Source organism: Macaca thibetana, chromosome 1, assembly GCF_024542745.1.
Source record: "Macaca thibetana thibetana isolate TM-01 chromosome 1, ASM2454274v1, whole genome shotgun sequence".
NCBI lineage: Eukaryota > Metazoa > Chordata > Mammalia > Primates > Cercopithecidae > Macaca > Macaca thibetana.
In genome coordinates, this window is record NC_065578.1 from 75,714,111 (window position 1) to 75,733,845 (window position 19,735).

At 35.1% G+C, this 19,735-nt stretch overlaps 1 protein-coding gene across 2 annotated transcripts in view; it reads left to right on the forward strand.

Moving 5' to 3' along the window:
• The window catches only part of ST6GALNAC3 (ST6 N-acetylgalactosaminide alpha-2,6-sialyltransferase 3), a 560,559-nt gene that overhangs the window by 321,892 nt on the left and 218,932 nt on the right, over positions 1–19,735 (forward strand). For both annotated transcript variants that reach the window (XM_050805207.1, XM_050805197.1), the window contains exon 3: positions 15,059–15,468. In XM_050805207.1, the coding sequence (XP_050661164.1) occupies positions 15,059–15,468 (410 nt within the window). The remainder of the gene's footprint in view (positions 1–15,058; positions 15,469–19,735) is intronic.

Sequence of the window (19,735 nt, forward strand, 5' to 3'; positions counted from 1 at the left end):
CTTAGTATTTTCTCCCAAATATGTTGGGGAAGATACTAAGAAAGTTCCCTAAGTCTGAAATCTGGCCTAAAACTGTCCGGTAGGTACCATTGTATTCAATATAGCATTTTGGTTTAATCTTAATCTTCTAAAGTCTGAGTAGTTTCTTTAGTTTGCCTGGTTTCTGCAGCCTTGCATACTAGAAGGATGGTAATTTTCAGTTCGCTAATTACTATGCTTTACATAGTCATAGGGACGAAGCATTTTAGAATGGCACTTCATTAAAGCAGTAAAAATACTGTGGGCTCAGTAATCTCATTTACTGGGTCAATAGCCCATAATATCTAGAAGAAGATTTAAAGTAGTTTAAAAATAATTATTCAAACAAGAAAGGGATTTCAAACTATAATTACCAAAGCAGTAAAGGAATGAATGACTCCAAAGCAAATATAAATATTATATTTAAATCTTAATAGCTGATTGCTATAATTCAAAGGGTTTAGCTCTCCAATACTAAAGATCACAAGATCTTAGACCTGAAATAAACTTCAGCACGCAGCTAGTCTTGGTGTAGAAATTAACATTTTTCCTGAAAAACCACTTATACTTAAATATCCAGACTGACAGACTTTTTGCAGCTCATTCTTCTATAAGACGCTCTTTTTTTTTTTTTTTTTTTTTTCTGTGTTGGAGTTTCACACTTGTTGCCCAGGCTGGAGTGCAATGGCAATCTCAGGTCACTGCAACCTCCACCTCCTCCTCAGCCTCCTGAGTAACTGGGATTACAGGCGCCCACCACCACGCCCAGCTAATTGTTGTATTTTTTTTTTTTTTTAGTAGAGATGGCGTTTCATCATTTTGGCTAGGTTGGTCTCAAATTCGTAACCTCAGGTAATCTGCCCGCCTTGGCCTCCCAAAGTGCTGGGATTACAGGCGTGAGCCACCATGCCCAGCCAAGGTGCTCATTTTTCTTAGAGCATTTGCATATCTCTTACTCTGTTTTTTCCCATGTATTTGCATTTTGGTTACTATTGCACATTAGATTTCTTCTACTGTGGTCTGCTTTTTGTTTTCTTTTGTTTCGTTTTATTTTGTTTTTGCTGATATACTGTTGGTGATTTTCTATATCCATGTTATAGCTGGTTACCATTTTTAATTTTCCTATTAGTTCTAATAGTTTTTCTCTGGTTGATGTGTTTGCAAGGAGAACTACTGTATCATCTGTAAATAATGATTTTTTTTCTTCTTTATTTCAGTATTAATACTTCCCTTTACCCTGCCTCTGGGTTTCTGTAATTACATGGAGTAGAGCTTCCAGAACAACATAAAATAAATATTAGTGGACATTCTTATTTTGGTTCCAGTCCTAGTAAGAATCTGTCTAGTTAAGAGTTTCTAGATTATGTTCCAAACCATTATTCCATGAGATGTTAATTGATTTCCTACAAAAATAAGAGTCTTTTAAATAATTTTCTAGAACTCTGAATTAACAAAAATGAGACAGATCTCTTTAGTGAATGGGCTTTTACAACCTTTACTGTTTAATATGCATTGATGATCTCCTAGAGATGGAGAAAGTATGTGACTTTTCCCGATATATTTGTCATAGAACACTGTTTTTGAAGAACATTTACTAACATCTTATAAAACAATACATCGGTGTTGTTCTGGTAGAGTACTGTTAATTGTGGTGTTTGGGGGTTTTGGTTTCAAAATGATGTTCTTTACCGTGTTAAGAAAATATCCTACTTTTAGCTTGCTTAGAGTGTTATATAAATTAAATCTTTTACTATATGCTTTACTCTATTGCATCTTATGCCAATTTTTTATTGTTTTGGCTGACTTTTATTATCTACGTATGGGAATTTGTTATATATTTTGTATATTAACCCTTTCTATGATTATGTTCTCCCTCTCCATAGCCTGCCGTTCATTCTTAATGTCTTTCAAAGGATAGTATAATTCATTTTATCAATCTTTTCTTTTACTGTGAGTGCTTTTCTATTTTGTTTAATAAAAATGTTTCCTACCTGATGGTATGAAAAGTTTCTCCTGCACTTTCATCTTAAAGCATTACTCTATTGTATTTCAGATACACACTTTCAATTCACCTGGAACTGAAATTTGTGTATAGGTAGGGTCTAGATTTACTTTTTTTTCCCATGAGGTTATTCAGTGTTTTTAAAAATGTCTAATTTCCTCCACCCAGTACTCTGTTTGGCACTTTCATCACAAATACTTGGGGTCTTTATTATGTTGCATGGGTCTATGTGACTGCCCCTGTGTCCACACCATCTTGTTCCTGTTCACCAAGGGCATTAGCTTTCTTGGCCCTTTGCATTTCTATAAAAATGTTGGGATCAACTTACAGAGTTCCATGGAAGAAATATTGTGGTATTTGGGGATTTTGATTGAGATTATCTTGAATCTATAGATTCATTTGAGGAGAACTTACCTCTTTACACCATTGAATTTTCTATTCCATGTGCATGTAGATCCTTTTTAATATTTCTCAGTAAAAAGGGGTTATTTTCTCCACAGAGGTCTTGCCCGTCATTTATTAGACTTATTCCTAGGTATTTAATATTTTGAGGCAGTAACAAATGGTATCCTTTCTTAAATTTTTATTGTTGCTATATTGAAATACAACGTATTTGTATTCTGATTTGTATCTAGCAATCCTGCTAACTCTAATAAAAACTATAACAAATTATATATGAATTGTTAATACCATGATATAATCTGTAAATAATTATATTTTTGTTTCTTCTTCAATCTTCAAACTTTTTTTATTTTTTCATGACCTCAGTATAATATTAAATAGCAATGGTGATAGTGGAAATTATTGTTTTATTCCTCATTTCGAAGGGATAGCTTCCAAAAATTTAACGTTAAGTATTAAGTACAATGTCTGTTACAGAATTTTTGTTTTATAAAAACATTTTATCAGACTAAGGAAGTTCCTTGTTATTTTCCTTAAATAACAGTTTTAAATTATTAGTCAACATTGAATTTTCTCAAATTCTTTTGCTGCATCTATTGAGATAAATGATTTTACTTTTGAGATGATCATTTGATTTTACTGTTAATATTTCAAATTACATTAATTTATTTTTCTCCCCAACTTTATTGTGAAGAATTGCAAAGAGTTGTAAGTTTCTGAACACCAATTTTACTTGAAAGAACAGCCAACAGACAAACTATGAATATTCAGATTTTGGCATTTGGCAAACATTTTCTCAAAAATGAATGAAGTGGGCCTGTCACTTCAGGAAAATAACAATGATTGTTAAGAATACAAGTGAGATTGGGGACCAAAAGTTTGAAAACTGCTGCTCTCTTAGAAAGTGTAACGTTAGGCCAGGTGCGGTGGCTCACACCTGAAATCCCAGCACTTCGGGAGGCTGAGGCAAGCAGATCACCTGAGGTCAGGAGTTTGAGACCAGCCTGGCCAACATGGTGAAACCTCGTCTCTACCAAAAATAGAAAAATTAGCTGGGCGTGGTAGTGGGCACCTGTAATCCCAGCTACTCAGCTACTCAGGAGTCTGAGGCAGGAGAATCTCTTGAACCTGGGAGGCGGAGGTTGCAGTGAGCTGAGATCGCGCCACTGCACTCCAGCCTGGGTGACAAGAGTGAAACTCCATCAAAAAAAGAAAAGAAAGTGTAATGTTATTTTTAGTACATTTACCCTCTTCGCATGACAATGGAAGATACTTAAAACACTTCTAACTTTATACCTCCTCTCAAGTTGTGTGCTATTTTATAATTTTAATTATAAAATTTCTTCTTTGTTTTTGTTTGATGAAGCTTTACTATAATATGTTTACGTGTGGATTTATTTTATTTGAGAGTAATTGAGCCTTTTGGATTACTGAATTCTCATAAATTCTGAAAAATTTTCACTGACTTGCCTTTATCCATTGTATCTCTTCTCTCCCTCTGAGATTTCAAATAAATGTATAGTAGTCCTTCTCATTGTATTGAGTCTCTTACCTTAGTGTTTAAAATCTCATGTTTCATTCTGAGTACTTGCTTCTATTTTCTCTTACATTAATTCTTTCTTTAGCTTTATCTAATTTGCTGTTAAATTCATTTGAGTTCTTTATTTCATGTATTATATTTATCAATTCTCAAACTTCTAAGTAACTATTTTACACATCTGCTCCGTCACTTTTTATAGTTTTCAATTCTCTGCCAAATTTTTCACTTGATCCTATCTCCTTGAACATTGTAAACATGATTGTTTTAGTCTACATCCTGTAATTCCATTTGTGGAGCTTTTATGTATTTTTGTTGGTTTTCTTTAATGGTGGTTTGTTTCTTTTTATATCTGAAGTTTTTAATTGTGTTTTGGGCATTATGCTTAAAACTTTATTTGTAACAATGATTTGAGACCTAGGATGATATTATCTTCCTCCAGAGAAGATTTTTCTTTGGTTGTTCTAGGTGTGTAAAGTCAATAGAAGTTCAGGAACACACAATAAAATTTTCAAAACTGAGGTTATCAGACACAACAAATTGACATAAAATAGGTTGATGGATTTTATAAGACTGGTTTATTTCCAGTTCAGACTTAATCTTACAATACATCTAGTAATCCTAGTTCAAAGTGAATGTTTGTTTACCCTTGGGCTCTGGATTCTGATTTCTATTCTTCTAGGCCCAACATGCTTCCAGAAACAGAGCTCACCTATTCCTTCCAGAATCACTAATGCCCCTAGGGCAAAAGCAGACTTTACTGTTAGTGAGCTCTGGTCTTCTCTGGGCTGGTAATTTCTTACTATCTTGTTAAGTCTTTGATGGTTTAGAGATGAATTTTTATATTTTTTTCCCAGCTAAGTAATCTTCCATAGAAGGGCGCTCTGAATTTTGAAAGTTAACATTATTGAAGTCAAACTTCTCATGATGGTACTTTTTAACAATAATGAAGTTGAATATCTTCTGTACTTTGGGTTTTCCTCTTGAAACTATGAGGCATATCTTACAGTACAGCTTTCCTGGAGCCTATCCCAGTTGCAATCACAGACCTTTAACTCAAAGTTTATGCAAGCCACATTCTTCTCCTTATTCCTAAAATAAGCCTAGTCTTAGAATATACAATGTAAATATATCTCTCCTTGTCTCCAAGGAATGTACATAACCCCACTAAGACAGTCATGCTTCCCTATCTTTTCCATTCACTCATTTTGCCACCATTTTCTTCCACTTTCAGTGTGGAATCCAGGTTGCTAGTGCCCATGACTATTTCTCAGCTTCCAACGTTCAGCTTTCAGTACACTGTGCGCTGTACTGAATAATCTCCTGACTAGCGACTTTCTTCATTCTTGCCTCTGTGCTCCTGAATATTATGGAGGCAGAATACATACCTTACAGTAGGTTCATCGCATATCTATAGTTTGTAAATTCTAGCTGAAACATCATTTGCAGTCATTTTTATTCTCAACTCTCTTGCTCAAAGTATTCTCTTTCTCAAAAGTTCATCCTATTTTGAAGTCTGTTAACTGTACCTCTAAGTACCCTATCTCTCATCAATTAACACTTGCTTCCTTTTGGAAATATACGAGAACCTAGAGTGAATCTAGTTGAGTCCTTTCTTATAAAGTAACCTGTTTCTTCTCTCATTCTTGATTCATTCTTCCTGTTTCCAAGAAAGATGTATTTCTGCCCTTCCAAAGGGTATCAATCCAACTATATGCTTACATTTTTCAGTCTTATTTCCCATGTATTCTCACTCCATCAGTGCTCCTTCTCTTGTATTTTCAAACACTCCATCTCTACCAACCTCCTCCTCTCAAACTATAAACTCTTAAAGTATCCTCCAGCCCAGAAAGAAAAAAAAAAAAATCTGTATCGAGTGAATGGCAATGACTGTTCGTTTACCACTAGCTTTATATGCTGGCAGGAATCACACATGAAAATTAAGAGAGTTTATTAGGTAGTATGATTTTCCTTATCTCCAAAGAAAATTCTAGCCAGAGCATTGATAAAGCCTCTAATGCTGTATAATTAACAATAACTCTGTAGGAAATAGAAGTTCTCATGCTTGGCACTACATGCAGACTTCCAGTATCCTCTCCATTTGCTCTTCAAAATGTCTGACTTCTAGGGCTGACTTCGTGTGTAAGTGCTTCTTGCCAATCTGGTGGTATTTGAAGGATACCTGGAAGGATTTCCTACCCCAGCATCTTCACCAGGGATTCAAATGTATTGTTTTGTTTTCATCCCTTTGATCAAACATTATGGTCTCCTCTCTTAATTGTTTTTAATTCTTCTAGGAGAATGTTTCTCAAACCTAGGCATCTGTTGGAATCATATGTGGAACTTTAAAAAAAGTATTATGTGCAGGTGCCATCTTCAAAAATTGTGTGTCTTATTTGGTCAGGGGTGGACTCGAGCCATTGCCATTTTTAAAAGTTCTCCTGGTCATTGTAATGTATAGTCAGTTGAAAACTATATTCCTAGTTGAGTGACATTCTATTACACTAATACCATATAGCAAGAATCAGTTTTCTTACCTTCTTTACGTGACATTCCTGTATGGCATTTTAGCAGCAGGTCCTGAGGAGATCATCCTCCTGAAAGAAGAAAAAAATCTAGAGGTAAGTTGGCCATAAAATTATCCAAGTTTTACTGTGACCTAATAGTAATAATGGAATATGAATTATTACCATAATTCACATCCATATTAGAAAATTCTTTCTTGGTTGGAGAAAACGTGGTTTTTACCTCTCAGTCTGGAGAAAACAAGTTGTGTTCCTCTGGCACATCTACATGTTTATGCAGATCCATTCCCTAGTGGAACTTCCAAATAAAGGGAGCACGTTATATATGGCAACTGAGAAACATAGCTTTATGTTGCCTGTTGTAGGATTATTTCTTGACATTAACATTTTTATGCACCCCCATATTAAGTTTTATGCTTAGATTTAATGTCACCAGGTAGGAACCAAGGTAAATGCCACATCCCAAATCCACAGAGAGTCAGAGCTAAACTGTCAGTTATCAAATCTGTCTTTTTATGTGCTGTGTGATTTATACACATTGCTTTAGAAAGCTGCATTAACTGGAAGGTGCTGGTTTGTGGAGGGGCAAGGAAGTACATTTACAGGTGAGCTTGGCTGCACTGTGTTGATTTCTCTCTAGAACAGTCTTCACAATTCTTTGCTCACAGTTAGAGGTCTGCTGAAAGTGACTCAGTGTAGATGAAAACAGCTTGCTTAATCATTCCTGAAACACGGGAAAAATTAAAATACATTTTTTTCTTTGTCAAGCAATAAAAACAATGCCAGATTGTTAATGCCTCTTTTGTACCTTTCACTTAAAAGACCTCAAAAAGAACATCAAGGAGAATAAAGGCAAAATCTATTCCCCAATGGCGTCATTATACATGTTGAAGACTCTAAAACTAAAACTCTAAAGACATTCAGGAAGAGCAGAGGAATAAATGACAGCAAACTGAAGAGTGTGTCTCTGGAGCTTTGTTCAACCTGCTTTGTTCAAATTCATTCAAATTGGATAATGAAAAGCAAAGATCTTTTTTGTTTCAACATTAAAGTAGTAAATTAGTGAGTGGTGAGTTGCTAATTGTTCTGTAAAGTATTTAAGGTGTCAGGAGTGTCCCATCTCCAATTTTTAAAATGGCTCCTTATGGTTGAAATGAAAGGAACTATTAGAGTAGTGTAAAACAATGTTTTTAATAATTTATGCTGGTTCAGTTGAAATGATTTTCATTTAGAAATACTCATTGAAGTTCTTGTTTTTACTTGAGATAAACAAGTTTTATTTTAGACTTCAAGATATCCAATAGAAATTCATTTTCTAGATGGGGCTACAGTAGAAAGATAGATTAGAGCTATCCAATGTTGTGTTTCAAATCTGGCTGTTTCTACTTGCTTTGAGGGTATAGAATTAGCAAGTTTGGTTAAATTTTACTTGAATTTTGGGTGACCTTTTCTAATCCTGACTGTTTCATAATTTAATGTCTTGACCTTCGTTTTCCATGGAGCCACCTTAGTGATAAATGCAGAGATTTAATAACTAGAACTAGTTGACAGGTGACCTTTCGTACATGGCTGTTCCTTTTTGCTGTGGAAACCACTGTTTTGCAAGTTTTATTTCACAAATTTTAATTATCTATTCTATTGTCTATAAGCTTATTCAGAGAGAAGAAAGTAAAGGTTAAATATTACATTTTTCTTACTGATTAAAATGTAAAGTGCTTGGCAGTTGTCCCAATATATCATTCAGAAAGGATAGGGCAATTTGTCAGGTTCATATCCGAAGAAGAGAGAGGGATAGTTTTCCCAGGGTGGTTGGTAAGGATGAAACTGGCCTAGGAGAGTGAGCAATCACATCAGCTAAGTGAAGGTAACAGGTGTGTGTGTGTGCACGTGCATGTGTGTGTGTGGGGGTATGAATTTAGAACAGAGGAACATAAGGGTTCTTTTACTGTATGTGTACTAATTTAAAGAGAAAAGTGACTCTGAGTCAACGAGAGGTGAAACTTGCCAGTCAGGGTGAATAACCTGTCAGTTTTGGCCCTCTCTCTCTCTCTCTCTCTCCCCCCCACCCCCTTCTCTCACTCTCACCCACTTTCTCTCTTAACCAGGAAAGAATTGGTTAAGCATATCATGGTAAATTGATTTCTGGAATCTATATCAATAAAATATATTGTTTACAAATGAGGAAATAAGGCTGAGTAATTATAAAAATGCTAGAGACTCTTAGAAAGAGTTAAGAATATCTACACTTTGCCCCCACTCTACAGTGTCAGAGAACATAGGACCTTCACAGGGAATTAATTCCTCTGTACTTAAATTCTTCAGTATTTTTAAAAGCAGAATTCATTTGCATGCCTCTCAAATACTCATGCTTATAATAAAATAAAAATAAAAACAGGCATGGTATAAAAAGACCCATCGTGTGAACATAGTACCCCAGCCAGCCGTTGTCCTGGATCCTCATAGAAGAGAAGAGTCATTCACGTGTTAGAGACCTCTTGACAGTCTTCAAAGAACACGGATTTCCAAGGGCTTGCAAATGGCCAGTGTGAGTTTCTAAAGTGAATTTCTGAAGGAAGCTTTTGGGCAGTGGGGAGGTATTATTCCCTTTAGTCCTGGAGACCACTTTAGAAAATAGTATCATCTGCCATGGTCTTTTTTCCCCGACATGGATGGTAATTATTTATTGCTTGAGAATCTTTCACTGCTGTTGTGAAAGAAACAGTTTGAAAAGCAAATTGAGTAAGCAGATGTGAAGGACCATTTAAAAACTAATAAAATTGGTCATGATTAGTTTCTCTTAGACTGAAATTTCAGCTATATTTCAAGCTGAAAATATCAAGAAAAACATTTTCAATAATTTTTTATGTCATGCTAGCCCTATTGCCAAAAAGGAAAGTTTATTTATGCTCACATGCAAATAATTTTGGTGAGATTATTGATTATAAGCATGTTTAAAGCATTAATCTATGATTTAATTAAAATAATTTAAATATAATAGTGAACAAGATTTGAGGTGTTTGCATATATGTATATTAAGAATAGTGAAAATCAGTAATAATTGTTTCTTTGATATTCCACATTTCCTAATGCTGCTGTGAGTGCATTTTCTGAAAGATAACATATGCTCTTCTTTTTAACCTGAAAGATATCTAATGTCCTTTGGACATCACGTTTATCTCAACTTCCTCAACTCAGTAATGGAAAATAAAATAAGGTAGCTTGAAAAATCTACCATGAAAATTATGTGGAATAATGTAATAAAGTACTGAGAAAGAGGACTGACCTGTAATAGGCATTCAATCATGTGTATATCAAAAAATCTACTACGCTATACTTGTAGGTCTCTCTGGTACTGTTTCTTCCCTTCCTCTTTCTCTCACCCTCTACCTGTGCCCCAGCCAATAATGAAGTCATATTTTCCTGTAAGGTGGCAAAATGTCATGATTCATTTTAGCAGAGAAATGACTTGTTTTACAAAGCCATCCCTTAGGCTTCTAAAACAGCATACGAATTGACTCTAGTTGATCATGAAACTCCCCCACACAGCTTAGTGCTGTGTACTGAGATTAAGTTCACACTGATTAGAATTTTAAAATTATTTTACTCTTCACAATGCTTTGCACAGAATAGGTGCTAAATAAAAACTATGTGGTTGTTCAATAGATATCACCAAATTCTTAACTCCTCCCAAGCTGATGGTTTTGAAACCAAATGTGCTGGTATAGAGTTAGTATACTTTGGCAGAGGAAGAAAATAGCCAAAACAAATATAGTGCTGTTACCATAAAAGAGAAATCAATATTTTAGACCTTAAATAAAAGGAAGTGTTTGACATGTGTGGACTTTTTTTAACAAGGACACAGGGACCCAGACAGGGTTGGCTGAATATTTGTGTTGCTCTCAGTTTATAGACACAGCTGAAGCCCAGTGAAAGTATTTTGAATATACAAGATATTTTCAAAGATGTTTTGAGTGCACAAGAGACAAGATGAAGAAGACAAGTTTGTTTTTAATGAAAAAAGCAAAAAATAGATACAATTCAACTATAAAGGGAGAATTCAAAATTTAGATGTGGCTTAATAAAGTGGAACCAGATAAATCTTAACAAAGGTCTTGGAAAATCCCGGGCCTCAGTCTAGAAAGAAAGAATAACTGCTTACTGAAGCAGAACTGAGTAAGTGAAGACATATGGAATAAATTTCCAAGCAAAGCCCCCAAATCCGGTAATATAAATGAGTTCAAGAAATAACAGTACACTTTAACAAAGAAAGTTGAGATCAAAAGACGTAGCAATAAAGTTAATAAAAAAAAAAAAACTGAGATAACTAGATAAGAGCAGATTTTGGGTCAAATTGTCCATTTGTGCCTAGGTATTTCTTTATTTTTATTATAGCATACTGTAGTTTGAAGGTGCCTTCAGATATATAAATGAGACCCTTGGGCTTTGCAAGCAAACTTTTTGTGCTACCTGAAGCTCCTGATTGTGATTAGGAATGTTTCCTTCATCTGGCCCCCACACTCTTGTCATACTTAGAAAATGGTTCCTGCAAGTAAGTGGTAAAATAGAGCAATTATCATGTTCATCCATGTCTCCTGGTACCTTATTCAGGAAGGCAGATGGCTAGGCAAAACTATTACCCAGAAGTATAGACCAAGAAGTATAAACGTCTCTTAAGATGATGGCCATGGTGACAGTAGGGTCAAGTGAATAGTTAAACAAAAAAACAAAGTGGCAATTTTATAGATCACCATCTACCCTCAAAACCGTTGCATTCATAATATTCTGCCCAACGACATATTTGTCACATAAACAAAAGGCTGTTGTTCCCAGTGTTTGCCCTCAAGTTGTTAGTTAGCTGCTGACCTCATAATCTGCACAGCTGTGGCATCCCAATATGTTGTCATGAAACAGATTGTGATGTCTTAATTGATCACTTTCAGAGGTTACAATTGTCAAGTGAGACCAGTATGCTGATTCTTATTAGTTAAATTAAGCCTTGTTACAGCAAAACTGGCTAATTCATTATAATGAATAGGAAATTCAGTGTAACTTACTGCATTTTATAGATTCGAACATATCCAAGGCTTTTTCTTTTTCTTCTTTTTGATTGTTTAAATTCGTGGAGGCTGTACCCCAACCCTGCTTTTATTATACAATGAAGCAACTTAGAATAGTAAATGGAATGTAACCCCCCGCACCATATGCATCTTGGTGATAAGTTGGAGTATGCCATATGACACACACAATTTAAATCAGGCATTGATGTGCATGACTCTAAGTGAATTGGAGGACTCAGCTAAGAGTAATGGATGTCAGGCTCTGCTGCAAATCGTCTGGCAAGAAGAATATTATGTTCTTCTCTATTGTGTAAAAGAACGTAGGCTCCTAAGAGGATGAGGAAGGGTCTTAAATCAATGCCTGACCCCAAAGCACACCTCCTTGTGCCTCCATTTTGGTCATTGGTGAAGTCTTCGCTATGGCACCAATCTATGAAACTCTCTTTTCCAAGTGTCCCAATACACTCACTCACTTTGTATGGACTTATTCTCATCTGATGCCTGGACCACCTGCTACTCATATTAGTTGAGAAACCTTACTGTGACAGGGGTGATAAATAGTCCTTTTAATAGCAGAGTTTTAAGACAACTCAGAAATGGGCCTTTGTGCATTCTGCAAGTCAAGTTTTTTTCAAAAGTTTTATCTTTGACATTTCAAATAAACAGACGCCTTTGTCAGTCTAGCACATTTTATAGGAGTACAAATAAAAATGAAATAAAAGAAACTAATTTAAGTTAATGTAATAACTGTTAGCATCCAAAATGCAGGAGGAAGCACAAGGATGTTTATCAAAGCACTTTTTTATAGTAGAAAAAAACAGATAATAGCTAAATGCCCAGCAGTAGACAAATTGGTACATATGGTATATCCATATAATGGAATCTTGAGCAGGCATTAAAACTATCTCTAAGGGCTGACATGGGAAAGGTTGATGATTTTCGATTAATGGTTTCTCATTAAGTAAGAAACCAAAGTGGCCAAATTATATAAAGGGCATTTCTCAACCTGTCTAAAATAATATCTGTAGAAAGGAAAAAAATGACAAAAATAGGTGTAGTGTTATTGAATTATGAGAATATGGAGAGTTTTTTTTATCATTTTATCCTTTTTATTTTTAGTGTTTTGAGTTTCCCATATTACTTTACTAATTAGGGGGAAAAAGTTCTTGAAGCAGTTTGAGTAGCTTGTTATAACATTTGACTTAAGAGTCTGTGTTCAGGCACCTCAAATCTAAATGGTCTGAAAATGAGCTCCTGATCTTCCTCCCAGATCCTGCTCTCCTAAAGGCTTCTTTCCTTCTCAGTTGAAGGACATTTCAGCCTTCCAGTTGCTTAGGCTGAAAACCTGGAGCTAACTGTCCGTGACTCCTGTCTTTCTCTTACATCCCACCTTCAATCTATGGTCAATTCAATAGGCTGTATCTTCAGAATATTTCCAGAACATAAGCAGCTTCTCTCCATCTCCTTTGCTACTCAGTGTGGCCCACATCACTATCCTCTCTTGCTGGGATTGTAGCAGCAGCCTAATCCCCCGCTTCCACCCTGGCCTCCTTTTTATCAACTTTCCACACAGCTGCCAAAGCTGTTACAACTCAGTTCAGTCATTCCTCTGTCCAGAGCCCTTCAATGGCGCTTCATCTCACACAAAGTGAAAGGCCCTAAGTGATTTCTAACCTGCTATCTGTCTGGCCTCAGTACCTACTTGGCTCTCCCCACTGGCTCTGCCAGGCTACATTGCTCTTCCTAGTATTCCTTTCCTACCTCAGGGTATTTGCATTGGTTTTTGCATTTTCTCTGCAGGAATGCTTTTTTCCTAAATATGCTCATGACCAACTCTTTCACTTCATTCAAGTCTTTCCTCAAATATTATTTTCTCAGCAAGGTCTTTTTCTGATTACTCCACCAACTCTCTCTCTCTCTCTCTCTCTCTCTCTCTCTCTCTCTCTCTCTCTGTCACACACACACACACACACACACACTTGCACACACATACCTCCTAACGTCCTTTCCTGCTTTAATTTTCTCTATTTAGTACTTAGCCAAATTTAACATATTACATGGTATGATATTTATTTATTGCCTTTCTCCTGTGCCCAACTTGAATATAAGCTCTATGAGAACAGGAATTTTTGTTTATAGTTTTCACTGCTGAACTCTAACCCCTGGAACTGTACCTGAAACATCGTAGGTGCTCTGTGACTGCTGTGAGTGCCTACCATGGATAGGAACAATGATGTTACAGCTGTATGATGACTAACTGGTTGATTTTTATGCAGTAGCTTATCTCTCAATGTAATTATTTTAATTCAATTGCTTTCACTTCCTAACTTAACCGATTGAGTCTTTAATGTATTTCAGGGACTAATGGGGGAATGAGGTTAAAATGAAGAAGATAGACATTGTTCTGACATAGTTTACTGTCTAGTTGACAGACATAATCCAACACAATACATAAAACAAGGACAGTACCCAGTTGAGAGAGGCTACTCACCAACAGGCACAATAAAAATTCAAGATCGAATGTCAGATACAAAATGTGGAATCTCATAGAAGGGAGATGAGAAAGATGTATATCAACAAAGCACATTGCTTCTTTATTACTGTTTTAAAAGAAAGGGTGACTATGTGGGAAAGAAGCAGCAAAAGCAATTTATTTGGTTGTTTTAGGACAACTGAAAGCAAGCAATAATGGAAAGGGCAGTGGGCTTAGAGTTAGAGGATCTAGATTTGAATCTAACACTGCAGTTTTATCATCTCCAAGTCCTGAAAGCTGATGCTTAACTTCTACAAGTCTCTGTTATCTCCGTGGTTAAATAAAAAGGGAGAAAGGGACTTAGACTAGCTCTAGAGACTGCCTTTGTATATACCTTCTCATCTAAAAGGAAGCCTTTCCTTATCCATCTAGGATAAACATAAACACACAAGTCAATTAACATGATGACTTGAGGGAATCTCTAAAGGGTCTCTGTAATATTTCTGCTAGCCTGGGACTTATCTTAAGTAGTTACTGGTTCCAAAAATCTCTTTTGTAACCTCATTGCTTGCTGAACTCTTCATATTTTTATTAATTGCTCATAACCATTCATGCATACAAGCAAAATACATAATTGATCCCTGGATATGTTTCTTTTGCATTTCTTTTATAGCCACCAACCTTATTACAAAGATCAAATCTTTTCATATTTTCTTATTTCACCTGAAATTGCAGTTCTGAATAAAAATATTTATCATTTAGAGTGGAAAACAAATAACTATTTTTGCCTATAATTTTAAATCAGCCCATGGGGATTATAGGAATTAAAATTATTTTTTGACAGTATACGTTTTCTTTTTGAATGGAAGCATGCTGTTAACTTGATAATCTGTGGCAGAGGCTGTAGGTTTGGTATTTGTAGGCACTTTAGAGATACATCCATATTTGGTAATTATACAATATCTGAACTTTTGTTTTCCCAGAGGAATTTGTTTCACTAAGTGGAATTTATTAATTTACATACCTTCTTTCTCTATTTTTCAGCCTTTGCAACTGGACTGTGACCTTTGTGCCATAGTGTCAAACTCAGGTCAGATGGTTGGCCAGAAGGTAGGAAATGAGATAGATCGATCCTCCTGCATTTGGAGAATGAACAATGCCCCCACCAAGGGGTATGAAGAAGACGTTGGCCACATGACCATGATTCGAGTTGTGTCCCATACCAGCGTTCCTCTTTTGCTAAAAAACCCTGATTATTTTTTCAAGGAAGCGAATGCTACTATTTATGTTATTTGGGGCCCTTTCCGCAATATGAGGAAAGATGGCAATGGCATCGTTTACAACATGTTGAAAAAGACAGTTGATGTCTATCCGAATGCTCAAATATATGTGACCACAGAGAAGCGCATGAGTTACTGTGATGGAGTTTTTAAGAAGGAAACTGGAAAAGACAGGTGAGTCTTCTCTGAAGCAGCTTTTTTGTCTTTTATTATCTTTTATGCTATATCTTTGCTGATTCCTTTTGCAAGATGTAAAATAAACAGTTATTTTTTAAGCCGATTGTTATATGTTCTGACTATTATGATTACTTGATAAGCCAGCCTGAGGTCTCATGTGTTCCACCTATGCTACCTCCTGTTCTTTCCATTCTGATTGGTTTGAGTCTCCAAGAAATATTGGATACTTCCCCGAGGTATCTTTTGATTTTTTCTTATTTTGTTCCATTTCCTATTGATTAAGTTGGATTTCAGCTGAAAGAGGAAGCCTAAACATTTCTGTTTCAAAACCTAGTAATGGTAAGGAACTTTAGGATTATGCATTAGTCTAAACTCCTCTGGGAATTTTGCCAAAATTTTACCTGAGACCACAAACAGAACAGGCTATTGATTCTCCAATAAGATCGTGTAGCTTTTTGCATGCAAATAGGCACTGTGATCCTGAACATCATAACTTGGTGTCTGACTTGTTTAGCAGAATACCATATTGAAATTATATGTCACTTAAAATCATTAGCAGTGGAATTCTTTGAAATAAATGAGTTATAAATACCATTCATTCAATTATCCAAAAACCAATTTGCATTTTTTATTACATCCATATTTTTTGTGTAGCATTCTGTAAACTACACTTCCCACTTTGTTCCCTTGAAGCCTGATTGCTTCATTCTTTCCCCTCCCCTTCCTTGTCCTATGTCCTCTGTTTGCTCCATTTCCAGCTCCCTCATCTCTCCTGTAATTGGATTGTGTGCCACTTTTTCTTCCTTTTTAGAAAGATAACTACAAAATAGAGAAAACAGGAATTACAAATCAATCTTGGTTCTTATATCTAGCACTAATAAAGAACTGCTAAAGGAAGATATTGAAACCAATAGCTAAAGTTTTAAATTATCTGTGAATTTTGCTTATTTGTGCAATATCATGGTTAAATTGAGCATCTGCTATAGTTCCAATATTAGCATTCCAATTTATTCAAAGTATATGTATTTCACTATACAATATTATCAAATCTAAGCTTTTAACTGTATTGAGATATGTGCTTAGGGGGGTGCAGTTTCTGATATCTCTGGATGTCATTTGAATGCTGATGATTATTTAAAAATCTTAGGTGGATCAACTCTCCTTTGGTAATGTGGGTTGATCTGAATTTAACATTTTGTACTTCTGAGCGCCAAAAATACACAGCTTCATATGAAATACAAGACAGAAATAGCCATGAAATACTAGTTCCTCCGACTATATGACTTAGTAAGAACAATCCCAAAGGTGAGATTTGAGTCAATGTAGCATAAACTGTCCAAAATGACAGGCAGTAGAGATGAAAGGAATAGGTATGGCACTTCAAAGAAATATGGTCATATGTCACACTATTCTATATAAATATGAAGCCTATTCACAAAGGGCTTTGGAAATTTCTTGTCTCTCATCAGCCCAGAGCATTGCAATTAATGAGATGTATTTGGCTTTTCATTAGAGTTAACCCCAAGATATCACCCAGACATAACTATAAGCCCTAGAGTCATTTGGTGGTGGGGGGAGGGGTATCAGAGAAGAGCTTTGCATGCTGTTGGTTCATGTTTTTATGTGTTTATTTCACATTGACTTTTATCATGAGCTTTCATGGAGACAACACCATCAATATTTGTAAATTGTAAAAGAACTGGGAGAGAATAGCTTTGGGAGATCATTTTCTTACTGGCCATGATGAAGAAAGCTGTATAGTAGGAAAATTACTAGTAATTTTACTCAGTTGATAAAGTTAATTTGCTGGGTGTCATTCGATTGGTAGAGTTACCAAAATGAGAGTTGAAGAAACCGAAATATGGTTTCAGTTTATGGTGCATTCTTATGTTTCTCACTGAGTCTATTTCTGTCTGGTTACTTCACTGACTACTCCAACCAGACAAGAGAAGACAACTATGCTAGTGTTTTAGAAATGGACAGAACGGGTGATTTAAGTAGAGCCTGGTTGGGTAACAAAATGTTGACCAAAATGACCTCAGAAGCTGCTGTTCCCAGTCTATATCCTAATGACACCTATGTTAAAGACTTTTCTTGTCTAAGAATTTCCCATGGCAATCTGATATTCATTGTCAAATTTCAAACTAGAATATATTATTCAACTTTTCATGAAGGAAAATGTCAAACTTATAAAGTAGAGACACTAGTGGTATAATGAGCCTCTGTATAACCACCACTTAGCTTGAATAATTATAAATCCATGACCAGTATGGTTTCATCTATACCCCTACACACTTTCTCTCTCACCAAAGATTATGTTGAAACAAATCTCAGATATCATATAATTTTATTTATAAATATTTTGGTGTATATCTCTAAAAGATAAAGATTCTTAAAATTAATACAATACCATTCCTCTACATAAAAATCAACAATTCTGCCATAATATCATTATATATTTAGTTTTCAAATTTCTCAATTGTCTCATTGGTATATTTTTCATAGTTTGTTTTAATTAGGATTAGCATAAGGTTCATACATACTAATTGATTGATATGTGTCTTATATTTCTCCTAACCTGTATAGCTACTTCCCTGTCTCTCCTTCTCTATTCTGTCTCCTTCTCTATCTGTTGTTGAAGAAACCTAGGCATTAGTTGTATAGAGTTTTCCGCAATCTAGATTTGTTAATCACATTCCCATGTTCTTTCTTTTTCTTCTACACTGATATTTGTGTATTGAGGCTTGGTTGGGATCAGTTTTTTTTTTTTTTTTTTTTTTTGCCAAAACCATTAGGTGGTTCTTCTCTCAGGAGAAATACTCTCTAATTTTCTATTTTTTATGTTAGATACCATTAATGATTATTTGCCAGATAAAATAATTTATTAGGATTGCACAATGGTGCTATTTCATCATATCCTTTTTATTCATTAGCTGATATACTTTATTAAGAGTAATTTACCCTCTTATTCATTTGGTTACTAGGAGATAGAAACCAATACTCTTCTCCTCTTTCTTTACCAGTTTTAATGTACTAGTTTCCTCGCATTCTCTATAGGTGACCAGTATTATTGATATTTACATATTAACGTACAGACTTAAACATACTTGAAGTATTTTAATTTATTAAAATTTATTAAAATTATACCCTTATGCTCAGATTGTCCTATTTTGGCCTATGGGAACCTCTTCAAATTGGCTTTGAGTCCTTTTGACATGACTTAGTAGCCTTTGATAGCTTCTTTGTTTCCTAGTATTATGGGATGTTTCAGGCTTTTGTTGTACGTATTCCGAGGCAGACCTGCATTCAGACATTTCTCCAAAGAACGTCAGTTTCTTTTAGTAGTTAAGAGAGCGTAATATTAGCACCATGGCTGCTCATTGCTACTGGGTTGGTCTTTGTTTCTTGGGCTTTACAGTAGACAGAGCTAGCATATAAACAATATATACTGTGTATATTGTTTAAAGATAAAATCATTATGAGTTCAAACCGAAACTTTCAATTCAAATCCAGGGCTAATAGGTTTTAAGTTTACATCCTCTATTCTACATCTGTTCCTTCTTTTTACCATGCTGACAATCACAGGTCTCAGAGATTTCAATGTACTTATTCATCTGCTTTATTCCACAACACATACACACACACAGACACACACACACACACACACACACACACTAATCTTAGAGTAAGAATAACAGCACAACAAGCAATATAATTATGGTAAACACTTTAAGGATATTTTGCATCAAAGAACATTTGAATGGCAAGCATTTGTGTGGATCTGTGCTCACAAAGTATATGTTGGTTATAGTCTCCAAAAAAGTTTTTGACATTTTTTTCCTAAGTAAATAGGAGTGAATTCAGTGGTATACATCACTGCAGGCATGAGGAAATGGAGAATAAGGGGTGTCCATTTAATTTTGCTTTAATTGTAAAGCTATTTTGTTTGATTTGCCTGTACTTATTAGAACTTTTTAGCAAGTACTTATTTTCATTATCAAGTTTTTAACATAGAGACAATGTCATCATTATTATATATAATTTATAGAATTTAAAAAATATGTCACTAGTAGTTAAAGTGATTCATGATAGGAAAATGATTACATGGAGTTCCTCAAAGAAAACTTTGCTTCTCAGCTTGCTTCTTAAAATTGTAAAAATGCTTTAAATAAATATATAGCCTTTCCATTTAAGGTGGGCATGTTTTCACTTTTCCAAGTATTGTGGAGTTTTGTTTTGTGTTTTTTTTGAGATGGAGTCTCAC